The 14,300-nt window shown below is 43.9% G+C and overlaps 1 protein-coding gene across 7 annotated transcripts in view; it reads right to left on the reverse strand.

Moving 5' to 3' along the window:
- LOC147455074 (Sodium Bile acid symporter family) overlaps nucleotides 1-13,753 on the reverse strand; it is a 205,134-nt gene extending 191,381 nt beyond the window's left edge. For 3 of the 7 annotated variants that reach the window (XR_015188311.1, XR_015188308.1, XM_086513921.1), the window contains exon 1: nucleotides 13,299-13,752. Coding sequence is in view for 3 of the 7 variants with exons in the window: in XM_086513921.1 (XP_086370047.1) it covers nucleotides 13,299-13,544 (246 nt within the window). In the remaining 4 variants the exon portion in view is untranslated. Of the gene's footprint in view, nucleotides 1-13,298 lie in introns of all 7 variants that reach the window. The other 4 variants (XR_015188310.1, XM_086513920.1, XR_015188309.1 and 1 more) reach the window with 3 other exon arrangements.
- Nucleotides 13,754-14,300: the final 547 nt, after the last annotated feature.

Genomic DNA, 14,300 nt, shown 5'->3' on the forward strand with positions numbered 1-14,300 from the left:
TATTGCCCTGTTTTCAGCCCCAAACTGTCCTCTGCCAGTGGGGCACGATTCCCGATGGTCCTGGCGTCCGTATGGCTGAAAAACAGTGAAATTACAGCGCATACACAGCGCTGATTTTGCACCTGTACGGTGAGGTTATGACCCTCACCAGTGCCTGCTTTGGAGCAGCAGCTAGCTACCCCTGTTCCTGCTCAAGGAGGCTCTTGCCTCAGCACAAAAGCATGAACCCACACAACTGTACATCAGTCAAATGAGTAACCCTCTTGTGGGGCATCACATAACTGCACGTAGGGGAGAGAGCAATGTGTAGTGTGCAGGGCATCACTCCTAGCACCACACTGTACATGAGAGGGAAAGGAAGCACTCCATAGATCTTAACCTGTGACAAATGCTGAAATGAGGCCTCTCCCAGCTTAAAAATCAGCGCCCATTTTTCTGCAAGAGGAAACTGCATGAAATTTCGACACTTGGCGCATTTGCAAGCATTTTCCCGTTTCGGGTTCGTCGCTTAAAAATATCCCAACCGACGCGTCCGTTGACTTCGCGACAGAGTTGTAAAATGTTCCCCTAGTCATACCAGAGGTAATGACGCGAACACATTTCACGGCCCAAAATAGCAGTTCCCTAAATTTTAGGAGATGCTTCCGTTGGGCTCCCACTGGTCTTCTGACCATCTATCCTCATTGGGACCGCATCCAAAAGTGCAATGTGGCCCAACTGTCGGATACTTTTTGTTGGTAGTCCCACCTTGACTTTACGCCTTAATTGAGTTCACTTCCTAGTATCCATCAACTTGCTAAGTGCGACGGGGGGACCTATATGATCTTGCTCTGAGCCTAGACATCCTCTTACCATACGAATTCCAGTGCCAACCACTTCCTGTCTGCGGGTGAATCTACCGTTCACATTGGCCATACAATGTCCGACCGTTTGCAACTTCAAAAAGAGGGTCTCAAAACAAATAAAATAAACCCCATTGGAAAGAAACCAACAACCAAGGTTAGCAGTTGCCACATCTCTGTGACATGGTTAATAACTGCCACGTCCTCGTGACGCTACGTCCCTGCCGGGTGTCGTTAGAACTGCCTCCGCAAGTGGTCCCATCTGATCGGGAGTGATCTCAAGCCGCGCCGCTAATTTCGATGAAATGAAGTTGGCCTTGGCTCCTCCATCAAAGAAGATCAGGGCCTCTTGATCTTTCACTTTGCCCCAAGCTCGGCAAAGTTCTGTACTCTTGTCCATGGTGTCAGGATCGGTACCCACACAATCTGGAACCAGTCCTGTTTTCATCTTGCCTTTTCGTCCACGTTCCTCAGCTACTCTCGAGCTCTCAGGCTTGTCGTCGTCCTTATCATTCTGTTCTTTTTGTGCCTTTTTAGGGCACTTCGCGGAGATATGTCCATGTTCCCCGCATCCAAAGCACTTCCCTTCCTTGATGAATCGAGCTCGCTCCTGAGGAGTAAGCTTGGGTCGTGCATCTTTTTTCTCTGGGTTGCTCTTTTTCTTTCTACTTTCATTCCCAGAAGTCTGTTCGGCTCGTTGTGTCATGGCCTCATCTGTGGGTAGGTCAGACTGCCAGAGTGAATGGCAAAGCCCCGCTTCGCATGACTCATCAACTCCTGAATAGAAGCTGACTTCACTTCCAAGCAGTGATCTCGGATCTCTGTAGGTAGACCCAAGGTGAATTGCTCAATCTGTTCTCTGAACGAGATCTTCTTGAATGAAGAGGCGGGTAGAAAAGAGCTCCAGAATCTTTCATAGTAAGCGTTGATTGTATCTTTCTTGGTCATCCGAAGATGGTTCCAAGCAGCTCGTATATCTCGTTCATACTCTTGCGTCAACCAAGAAAAAATAAAAAGCTTCTTAAATTTTAGCCATTTAACTCGCGCAGTCTTGTTTAAAAGAAGCGTGGACCAACAAGTACAAGCATTCCCCTTAAAGTAAGAGGCAGCTCTCCGAATCTTGGAGTGCTCTGAGTAGCGTCCTCCCGCGAAAGCGATGTCAAACTGTTGTATAAAAGACAAAGCCTTCGAAGCATCTGAGTATCCTAAAAAAGTATCAAATTTGATCGAGTGGCCACCTTCCTTAAACTCTCGAACTTTCTTGCTTTTATCTTCGAGAAAGTCATACTGGTTGGCTTTATAAAAATTCTTCTTGTTCACATAAAAGTTTCCGTCATCGGAATCTAAGCTGTCTGTAGACGAGTCCTCAATAGAACTGTCAGTCTTTGGGCGAGATTTAGCCTTCTTTGCCTTTTTCTTGCCCTTTCCGAAGCGTTGTTTCTTGCTTCGCTTTTTACCTTTTCTATCTTCTTCGCTCGAATCTGAAGAGCTAGAAGAACTGTCAGAAGAAGAAGAAGAAGAAGAATCGGGTACTCCTTCAAAGTGCACACGCTTCTTCTATTTCTTTCCTCTGTCAAATGTCGACTGACGACCCAAATAACCCGGGAAGTCAGTGCCTTTCTTCTGCTTTTTGCCGTGCTTTTTGGCTTTCTTTTGCGAGTCAAAAAGCTGAGCAATCCGTGCATCAACCACCTCTTCTAGTTTCTTCTCTGTAAACTGTTTGCGATCAGAATGTTTCTTGAGAGCGGGTTTCAGGGGTGGTGTAGTGGTTTCTTGCCACTGCGCATGCACTTCGTGAAAAGAAGTCTCGCTCATATATTTTGCCAATTTCGGGTCCTTCGCAAAACTGAGCATCATCTTTGTTGCATCGCCGATCAATTGACGACGCTTCATCTCTCTTTGCACCGCCTGAGTAGGCGGAGGCGGGCCTTACTTCTGCCGGAATCTTCGTTGTGATCCTGCCCGCATCTCCAGATGCAGAGGGAGTCGATTGATCCTTGCATGAAGCCATAGGTGCCCCAGAAAAAAAATTGGGGATCAAATTTCCCGTAGAAGAGAAATCGGCCGTGCTCTGATACCACTGTAACAGACTTGGACACTCCAAGTCAAGAATCAATCACGACAGCACCAAATAACCACTTCAAAACAATTCACAGATCACAATAGATTTGCACTAGCCCGACGGAGTTCCGTGCCTAGAGATATTGGCCCCAAAGACTGGCGCCCCTTTCGGTATTTCTTTATGTATTAAAATCAATGTCAGAGTACAAAGAGCGGTTAGGTTTTCACTCTCAGACTCTGCGTCCACATACTCTGAGAAGTGAGCCCTAATCCGTGTATTTAAAGGTTACAAGGGATGCCCAAAAGCAGAGCCCCAAAAGCTTCCAGTTCAAAAGCAATCTCTCTCTCTCTCTCTCAAGAGAGTAAAATAAAGCAGGTATTCTCTTGCTCTCTCTCTATCTCCAAAGCGTAGCCCAAAAGGCATGCCCAATTTGCGTTGCCAGGAAGAGAAAAAGCAAGCCCGCAAATTCCGAAAATCTGTACACTGCTGCCACGTGGCATTTGCCGCCAGATTAGGGTTTCCAGCCACTTTGGGGTTTTAGCCAGCAGTTAGGGTTAGGGTTTCCAAAAATTAGGATTTTTGGCAAAAATTACGGTTTCTGCTATCGATAGCCACGTCATCACTTTGTGACAACAATTGCTGAACCTAAGCTCACTCCAAATAAAAAGGTAGACCAAGGAATTTTAGGAGGATACATCACGTCGGAAGAGCAAAGCACTTATTCTAAGGAAGGTTGTTGTTTTCATTGTCACATTAAGGGTCACATAAAAAGAACTTGTCCTAGGCTTGAATCTAAGGAATCTAAAGAACCCACAGAACCCACTTCCTCTGTCAATGCAATAAATGAGAACACGAGAGTGACCCAAGTCTCTCATGATCCTCCCATTGATGAGTCTCTCATTAAGTGTTATGGTCATGTGAATGGTCAGCGTTTTGTCATATTGTTTGACCCTGGTAGTATGCATGATGTGATTAGTGACTCTCTTGTCGAAAGAGCCCGCTTGGAGGTTAGCAAGACATCTCCTTTCGAGGTCTCGGGCTTCGCTCCCGGTAAGGACTCTCTCATCACACAAGAGTGCCTTGATGTTTTGTTCACTGTTCAACAAGCGTTCTTCCGCAGAAAATTTGTAGTCTCTCCTCTCTCAGGATGTGATATACTTTTAGGCATTCGATGGTTTCGTGAGCATAACCCTCTCATTGATTGGGCAGCTAGTACGTTCACGTTCAATGCTAAAAGTGACTCTCCCATTGTCATTCGTGGGGAGCAAGTTGTTCCTTCTTCATCTCTCATTTCTAATGTGCACCCGAAGATTCAAAGGATTCAGAGAAGGAGACTATCTCAGTCTCGTCTTCTCCAAAGCATGACACACATGATTTGGATGATAATGACAAGCATGATGAATTGCATGATGATGATAAGCATGATGAATTGCAAGATCAAGATGTGATTATTCACGAGCATGATGATTTACAGGATACTAACGTGATTGTTCACAAGGTTGATGGTTTAGTTGCTACTTTTTCTAGTGAAGCTAACCTCGTTGCAGATATGATCAATCAGAAAGAACCGATCTTGGCTTTTGAGTCGAGGTCCACAAAACCCCCACAAGATGATTCGATAGATCCCGAAGAACCGATCTTGGCTCTCGAGCCTAGGTCCCAAGAACCCTCACAGGAAGTATTATGTGTTCGAGTGATTAGTCAAAACGCATTGTTCAAGTGTTTCATTCGTGATGCTTTCCAGTATTTTAGTCATCGTCTTATGTGATCCCTTTTCCTAGGCATGACATATTGTTCGATGAGCACGATTCACTCATGAATGAACACGGATGTATGCAGATTACTCATGAAAAGATGAAATGTTTGCATTCAAGGAATTCACATTCCATGTCTCTTCCTTGGCATAACACAGTATCCGAAAGAGCACAAGAAGGATTGAGCATCAAGCATCGGCATGTCCATTGTGATTTGCCACAGTTGATAGATTTAGATCAAAAAGTCAAGATTCGACCCCTTTGTTTGCGTGTGTTTGATGCACGGTTTGGCACTCCGTCTATATATTCATCTACATTGCATGCACAGTCTTTAAAGAAGACTAGAATTTTTCCAATCACTTTACATAGAATGGGTATGTTCATGTTTTTGTATTAGACGTGGTTTCAGGAATTTTCACCCTCGAAGATTCTTGCAGAAGGTAGACTCATGACCATAGACAAAGTTGAAGCATTGAAGGAGCCACAGAAGACTTTGTGTCGCTTTCGGCTCGGCCCAAAGAAGCAAGCGTTGCAGACCTTTATGAAGTTCAAGTAGCGCACGACCCACACATCAGAGTGGGCCGGCAAAGAGTCCTTCCCAGGATTCTTTCGGACGCTGTTGGCGATCTCCCTCGACGCCATACAGTTCGGTACCAGTACCTCACTTTGAAAAGGAGGGGATGTCACGTGCACATCTAACCCTATGTGTACGTGGACAAGCTACTTCATGACATGGGTTCAGTTCAGTTAATTTAGGAAGTGATCTGGCACTTTTGTGAGTCTGTTCGCAGATCGTGCATGACCAGGAACTTAGAGTAGATGCATATCCTCTGGTGGCACACAACATGATCATCAGATTACCATCAGATTCCATCAAGAGTATTTTTACATTGCATAGCCTGTTTCCTATTTTAGCCATTTTTCACTTATTATTTTTAAGTGACTTTTGTTGGAAACTAGGTAGGGCAATTTCGCTAAGCAAGTATATATAGAAACCTAGCGCTAGCACTTTTGGGCAAAAGAGGCAGCAGGAACCAAGGTTCAACAGGCATCTTCTCAGCAAGACCCCCCCGACGTGTCAACCTCGCGATTTCAGCCTACAGACAGCGTGTCGTCGTCGCCATCGACATCGTCACCGACATAGAGTCAGAATTCAGCAGATAAAGATTTGCAGATTTCAGCCCTTAGTGTTTTCAGATTTCAGCCCATCTCATCGTCGTCGACATCGTCAGCACGTCCAAAGCATTGTAGAGATTTGTGCAATCATAAGTAGACCGCTCTCGCCATAGAGAGTGGGACCTTCAGAGGAGTGTTTGACAGCTTGTCTGTTGTCATATTCTTGTCTCTCTATCTCTCAGTCTCAGCACCTTCATTCACAGTGTTTATCCACTTTGTTTGTGACCACTTGCACTCTCTCATTAAAGAACGGAAGGCTCTCCCTTCCCTAAGTAAAAGGAACCTTGAGCACAGTTCGAAGCACTCATCATGAGCAAAGTTCAACATTCACTTCCACTGCACCTTACAGAACCGTTTGGACAGCAGTAGGATCTTCTTCAACACTTTTGGTGCAAGTTTCTATGATTGTGTGGATTGGCAGATTTGTTGTGCCTTCTGCAAATGCACGTCTTTCTTGGAATTGTCGATGGAGCTACCTATCCGATGGGTAGCAGGTTGATGATTCAGTTGCACTTTTGTACCAGATTGTGGATTATAGATGACAAAGGGGGATTTCTTTCCTTCTTGAAGCCAAGGATGCTCTTTGATTTTTCTTGTCCATCCAAGGATGGAAGTTCCCAATTCCAGCTTCAGTTGGCTCTTGCTCATCCGGTATGTAGCAGTTCATGTGCATGTTCCAGTGCATGTGTTGGAGTTGGCTTGGACAAGCAGAGGAGGATACTTTTATCTTCAAAACCACTTCTTGTTTGATCATCCGACTTCCTTGGATGAGGTTTACAAGTGGAGCATCTGGTGCAAGATCCTTAGCCGACAATGACAGCAGTTAAAGGAGGTTTTGTTGGAGTGTGAACTTCTCCTATCTCCATGTTCTCTCCTTCCACAATCGTAGTGTGGCCTATCACAAGGCTGTGACGACCACTAACCTTAGTTGTTGGTTTCTTTTCCTTGATTTCTGGGACCCTCTTTTTGAAGTGACAAATGGTCGGACATTGTATGGCCAGTGCCAAACGGCCAACGGCCAAGAGTTTCACCCACGACAATGAAGGCCAAGTCGGGCTAGTGGGCACTAAAATCCGAGCAGGCTTGGCTCACTTCATAGTCATTTAGGCCCCACTCGACACGAGCTGCTCGATACTAGGAATTTAACTCAAAAGGAATAGGGGACACATGGCGGCTCCAAAGCAGTTTTCCAGACTCATCCCAACTGAGGGCGATCAATTTTGAGAGAGGAGGCTGATTTTTTACTCATTGTGACTACAGAGTGTGTGAGTAGTAGATGCAGGTGATCACAGCTTTACTGGAACGCTTGTCTTCTCCCTTGTCTCATGTAATGCGATGATTTTCTCTCGCGCATCTCTGTCCCCCCCCTTTGCACATATGGTAATGCCCCACTAGTTGGGCTTCTCAGATGACCATGTACAGTTCTAGGGTTTTTATGCGTGTTTGCCAAGGCAAGAGCCTTCTGTACAGGAACCGGATTAGCTAATTGCTAATCTCCCACAGGTACACACAGTTCCATCGCAAAGGATTCGCTACATAGTGGACGACACTGTTGATGCAAGGACAAGCACTCGCCACATGGGTTTACTTCAAGCAAATGTTTGCATCTGCGTGGCTGTCAAATGAATTTGAAGCCGATGTCATGACAAATTGGCACCAACTCACTGCGGGTACCTGCAAGAGCCTAGAGGAGTACAATCGGAGGTTTTGTAAATCGTTTCTCTCAGTAACCTCCTACAGGTTTGTGCCACTGACAAAGCAGATTGAGAAGCATTACTTTGGGTTGCCTAAAGGGCTTAGGAACTGCTTTACAAAGAACAGAGTGGCCACCCTTACTTAGCTTATGGAAGTTGCCAACATTGGTCATGCCTTGTTGAAGGGAGAAGACAGTGGGTTCCAAGGCAACGTGAAAGGGGGCCAAACAAAGAAAAATTCAGCAAAGAAGCCCTTTGCAAAAGCGGAGTCACAGGGGTCAGAAAAGGCAAAGAAGCTAAGGACTCAACCAAGACTTCTGAAGGACAGGCCAAAAAAAAGAAAAGGAAGCCTTTTGTGCGCAAGTCGTTCGAGAAAAATAAGGCTTTAATGGCTGAGAACAAATGCTTTATATGCGAGCAGCCTGGTCATTTTGCTGCAGATTGTCCATAGAGAAAGAGGCCAGCTGACTCAGAGGACAAAGAGGACAAGAAAGGGAAGAAGCCCAAACCCACAGCCAGGTTAGTGCCAGATATGGTGGGTGATAGGCCAAACTCAGATGACAGTGAGTTATGCAGAACGTGGGGTAAAGTCAGGATCAGACAGCACTTATCTTCTTTGATCCAGGTGCTAAAGCAAACTTTATCTCACCAAAGTTGTCCATCAAGTTAGACATCACAAGTGAAGAGATGGGGTACACAGCAGAGGGAAGGTTGGCATGTCCTGGCGACTCAGAGTGTGTTACTCCTATCATTGGAAAGTTGTGTATTCTGCATATTCGGTCATATGTGGGCGTAGAGGAATTTTATATCATGCCACTGGAAGGGTGCGATGCGCTGTTGGGAATCCCTTGATGTAAAGCTTTAAGGGGAGTCTATCCCTATTTTATCTACTTCAGCTATCACTTCTGTAATTAAGAATCGTCTTTTTGCGTATTTGATTTTTCAGATAATTGTCAGTCAGATTTATCTATGTTAGATAAAGAAAGGTGAGCATTTTTGCGAGAGTTTAGTGACTGTTTCGGACAATTGTAAGTCAAATTTCTCGTGTTGATAAAGAAAGGTCAACACTTCTGTGAGAGTTTAGTGACTGTTTTCTTGATTCATTACCGTCTCGGTTGCCGATAATTGTCAGTCAAACTTATCTATAGGTCAGCATTTTTGCGAGTGTTTAGTGACTGTTTTTGTGATTCACATAATTGTCAGTCAAATTTATCTCTGTACGTGATGTTTCACATAATTGTCAGTCAAATTTATCTGTGTTAGATAAAGAAAGGTCAACATTTTTGGGAGAGTTTAGTGATTGTTTTTCTGATTCATTACCGTCTCGGTTGCCACTGGAGAGGCCTGAGGATCATACAATAGGTTTGGTGCCAGGTTGTAGCCCACCAAATAGGCCTCCGTACAGGGTTAGTGCGGCTCAGCACAAAGAGATTATGGGCCAAGTAGAGGAGCTATTAGAAAAAGGGCCGATTCAACATAGTTCTTCACCCTTTTGCTCCCCAATCTTTTAGTGCAGAATGTGTATTGATTACCGTGCGTTGAATTAGCATACCATCAAGAACAAGTTTCCTATTCTAAGGATTGATGATATTCTTGACCGACTAGAGGGTGTTGCAATTTTCAACAGAATAGACCTTAAGAGTCGGTACCCTCAGATTCGTATCTGGCCAAAGAATGTGCATAAGACTGCGTTTAGAACGACATTTGGTATGTATGAGTTCTTAGTGATGCCGTTCGGTCTTACAAATGCTCCTGCTACGTTCAATAGGACCATGGATCGGATTTCCGCCCACATCAAAAGTTTGTCGACACATTCTTTGATGACATGATAGTCTATTCAAAGAATGAAGAGGAGCATAGGAATCACTTGACCATCATGTTCGAAGAGCTACGCAATCACACGTTGAGTTCTTTTTGAAAGAGATCCATTTTCTTGGCCACATAGTATCAAAGGATGGTGTTCAAATGAATCCTACCAAGGTTGAAGCAATCAAGACATGGCCAAACTTGAAGATTGTGCACGATGTCTGTAGCTTCTTGGAATTATACTCTTTATAGAAGGTTTATCTGGAACTTTGCGAAGGTTGCTTCACCCCTACATGCTTCGCAAAAGAAAGAGGCCACTGTCAAATGGACACAAAAAAAAAAAAACAGCTTTTAATCTCTTCAAGGGAAAGATAACTTCGAATCCAATAATTGTTTTACAAGATCTCAGGAAGTCATTTGTGGTTCAGTGTGATGCGTGTAGCAATAGTATCAGGGCAGTGTTAATGCAAGAGGGTCGGATAGTAGCTTATGAAAGCAGAATCTTGGAAGGGCCGAAAAAGACTGCAAATCTATGGGAAAGAGCTATTGGCCGTGACTCATGCGCTTTCGAGTTGAAAGCACTACCTGGTCGGTGCTGATATCGTTGTCCAATCAAACCTTGCAGTACTTCTTGACACAGTCAAAGTTATCTAAAAAGCATATGCGATGGGCAAACATTCTCTCTATGTTCCACTTTCAGATTGTGCATGTGGAAGGCAAGAAGAATGTTGTGGCTGATGCATTATCAAGAAAGCCGCAAATTTCATCTGTGTCAATTCCTTATCATGAGCTTGATGACATGAAGGAACAGTATGCTATTGATGAAGATTTTGCAAGGATCTTTGAATAGTTACAAAATGGACAACGCCATGAGCACTACCTCCTCAGGGACGGTTTAATAATGATGCATGGCAGACTATGTGTCACTAGGCCATTGCGACATAAAGTTATGGTAGAAAGCCATGTTCCACCGTATGCAAGGCATCGTGGTATAGATGCGACAACGAAAGCAGTCGAGACATTATTTTATTGGCCTACTTTGAGGAGAGACGTGGATGCCTTTGTAAATGCATGCGTGATTTGCCAAAAGGTCGAGTTTGACAGGCAAAAGGTACCAAGATTGTTACAACCACTGCCTATTCCAGATAAGCCATGGGAAAGTATTGCTATGGATTTTATCTTTGACCTTCCAAGAATGCCGACACGGAATGATGGAATATAGATCATCATTTGCAGGTTTAGCAAACAGGCCCATTTTATTCCAATCTGATCAGATGGCACGATAGTTTATGTAACAATGTGTTTAAGTACCATGGTATGCCACAGTCTATTATTAGTGATTGTGATCCTCGTATGATGAGCCTATTTTGGAGAGGCTTATTTGAAAGCATAGGCACTACGCTAAAGTTTTCCTCCTCATTTCATCCACAAATTGATGGACAATCAGAAGAGGCTAATTCTATTGTCTTAGATCTGCTGAAATGTTATGTGTCAGATAATAAGGGCAAGTGGGAAAAGTATCTACCCATGCTTGAGTATGCCTACAACAATACGGTGCATTCGTCAACAAGAAAGGCACCTTTTGAAATTGTTGAGGGTGGCAAAAAGGTTCCTCCCATTTTGCACACAAAGCACACCTTTTGAAATTGCTGAGGGTGGAAAAAAGGTTCCTCCCATTTTGCACACAAAGCACAAGATTTTTGAAGCACATAAATATGTTGAGAACATGGATGAAATGTATAAGAAAATCAAGCTTGCCTTGGAGAAGACTCAGGCAAAGCAGAAAAGGGCTGCTAATCATCACCGACATGAATTGTTGTTTTCACCTGGTGATTGGGTACCCTTACGGTTTGAAAAGGCAAGATGATAGAAGATGAAGGGCAAGGAAAGGTTATTTCCCAAGCTCGGCATGCGTTACTATGGGCCTTTTCAAGTACTTGACAAGATCAACGATGTTGCTTATAGGCTGAAATTGCCTAACACTTGAAGGTTCATAATGTTCTATGACCCTTTGTGTGTGATGTGCCAGAAGATATGCTTAATGACGATCAACCAGAAGTTGAGGAACTTGATGAGATCTTGGTACCTGAGCACGTTTTGGCACATAAGGAAAGAAAAGTTAAGGAAAATTTGCACGATGGTATTTGGTAAAGTTCAGGAACTATCCACCTATGGATGCAAAGTGGATGGAAGAAAATAAACCGCTAGTCACTGAATGTATTGCAGCTTTACCTTGAAGCCTTTGGGTTACCTACGTATATATAAACTCAACGTGTTCAAAGGAGGGGTAATGATGGAGCTAGCATATCATGTGTACATACGGATTCAGTGCAATAGAAGTGTACATCACTCAACAAATGTGGGTCAAAAACCTGCAAATACAGCCATGGACAGGTTCGGGCAGCTTGGTGAGAGTTAGGTGAAAGCGTTCGAATCGTTTATTTGCAATAAGAATAAAGAAATACCGAAAGGGGAACCAATCTTTGGGGCCTACAGGGTGTCGTTGTCTGCTTAAGGCGCTCTAGCTGTCGTAAAGTGTCTTGAATGAAATTTACAGTCACAAATTTGTTTGAGAGTTCCTTTGTGTCATAAAGTTGAATAGTATAAAGATCAAGTGAAAGCTAAAGTCTACCGCCCTCTAGCAAGTCTACAGGCCGGTTTTAGTGGCCCACATATTTGGTCATTCCTTTGCCCCTTTGTGAGCTTGTCAATAACAGTTATGGGATAGGTTTACGATCTCTAGTGAGCTTTTCAGTAATAGGGTTGCAACCTTTTATGGGCGGTTTGCTTGATGTTCGACAGCAGATTTGTCGAGATCCTTTGGATGACAGGTTTGCACATAGTATCGACATTTGGTGGAGACATCTAGTTCCTACTCCTGCGGTCAGCAACGTCTGGATGCTTCTGTTGGGGTATCAAGCATGTGGGGGAACCCTCTTAGTGTTAAAAACTATCACATATAGGCAATTTACCTCTAAATTTTCTAGGTGTCAATTTTTCAAGTCTTAAGAACAAGACAAAAGAAAGAAAAATGAGAGTTTGTCCCAAGCAATATGTGTTAACTAAGCGAGCTGATAATTAGATGGTAACCTATCTTGGTAACTCCTAAAACTGTGTTAAGAGACCTTGCCTTCCTAAAAATTCAACCATGCTACTGAAGTGTTCTATGTCAGTAATATGCCATACTTTTTATCTCATGCTATCAAAGTTCATTTGACCCTCATTGAGTAAACGGCCTTGAGCACACTAAGGAAGCAATTGCAATTGGGGGAGTCCCTTCATGTTGCACCCAACCTAAATTTAGAAGTCACATTTGATAAGATTTTGAACCAACCAAAAAGCAATCAATACGCACATTCATGACTACAAATTTCATCATCTTGGGACCTTGGCCAAAAAAACACTTGAAGTTGCATCAAGATTAGTGGCAAGACATCAAGCCGCAATTGCAGAAAAAACTCTAGAGCCTCTTTCTAATCGATGCTATGGCTATGAGCACTTAGGGCTTCAAGAAAGGAGTCCTACTTTTCTACTATCGGACTATGCATTAAGTTATTGAAGTCCACGTAGTTTTTCTAGTGGCTACCCAGTTGCACAACGAGTATTCAAATTAGGTTGAGCATTCATGTGAGAGAAGCTCCTCTATGAGCTCAATGAATGCTTCAATTTGCTCTGCCTCAAGTAACTCTGCTTTCATTGGCCCATTTGATTTCCTTATTCATTCGCTTGGATTTTCCTTTGCTCAAAAAATCTTGTTCATCACATGGTAAGACCCCTATGAATATAGTTTCACATCCATTAGAGTTAGAGCTCCACCCCCTATCCCTGCATGTATACACACCTCCACACCAGCCTATTTTCTTTTGTGGCATGTTTACTTTCTGCACTTTTTTTTTTGGAGGACACACATGTACATCTCTCTCTCTCTCTCTCTCTCTCTCTCTCTCTCTCTCTCTCTCTCTACCTTGTCAGTGGCTTCACAGATATGAAGTGAAAAGTCGCTTTGCTGTGGTGCATGCAAAGGAGGGCAGCGGCGGTACAATTCAGGTGCAGCAGGGAGAAAGGGGAAGGGCGGAGGTAAATGTTGAGGTTTGCGGCCTTTGTAGCTGTGAAGGGGAGCTTGTCCAAGCAACCGTGAGTCAGAAATGTGAGAAGGCAGGCATGGACGTAGAAGGGCGCTGCTAATATTGCAGAAGCTCATTACGGCCATGACTGGCTGTCCGGAATCAAAGAGACTCTTGCGTACATGAGCGGGCCCCAGGACGGGGAGGAGCAGCTAGCTAAATGGCCATAGAGAGTCGAGACTCCGTTTGTAGGTGGACCTGAACAATCTTCAGACTTCCATCTTTGACATGTCTCAATGACAAGACCCCGATTGCCATGCTAGATTGCATGGACAGAAGAAGAGAATTTTTACAAGGGAAGCACTAGGACTACATACCTTCATCTTCTTTTGATTATTTTAATGGGCTTTTCATTTCCTATGATTTTTTCATTTTCATGGGGCTTTCGATTTTTATACTTACCCTTCACTCAGTGCTACATATTGGTGGGTTCTTTATTATACTTGGATGGAATCTGAGGAGATTCCATCCCAATGTTTGTGCGCAGCGCTATCAGAGGCCAAAACAGAGACGCGTGTAAGAATCGAACCTGGTGCATAACCTGTGGCAAATAGTCGTGCTAAACCACCATGCTCTCAATGCTACCTTGCAGCCTCGAGTGCCCCTTTGCTATAGAAAGAGTTGATTTCTGCCCTGTCCCCCCTTGTCAGCAGCATACGCGTCCGTTGTTGTCCAACGCTGCTTGTGCAAAATTCTCCTGCTTGGTTCGTCTGTTGCAGGCCACGTTGCCCCCCTTGCTGCAGGTCGCGACCAGTCTCCAACTCGTCTCCGAAGGCATCTCCTAAGATTCTAAGTTTTAACAATTTTTTTAGAATCGTGCGGACATACTATGAGGATGTTAT

Source organism: Adiantum capillus-veneris, chromosome 6, assembly GCF_014529385.1.
Source record: "Adiantum capillus-veneris isolate H3 chromosome 6, ASM1452938v2, whole genome shotgun sequence".
Classification (NCBI taxonomy): Eukaryota; Viridiplantae; Streptophyta; class Polypodiopsida; order Polypodiales; family Pteridaceae; genus Adiantum; species Adiantum capillus-veneris.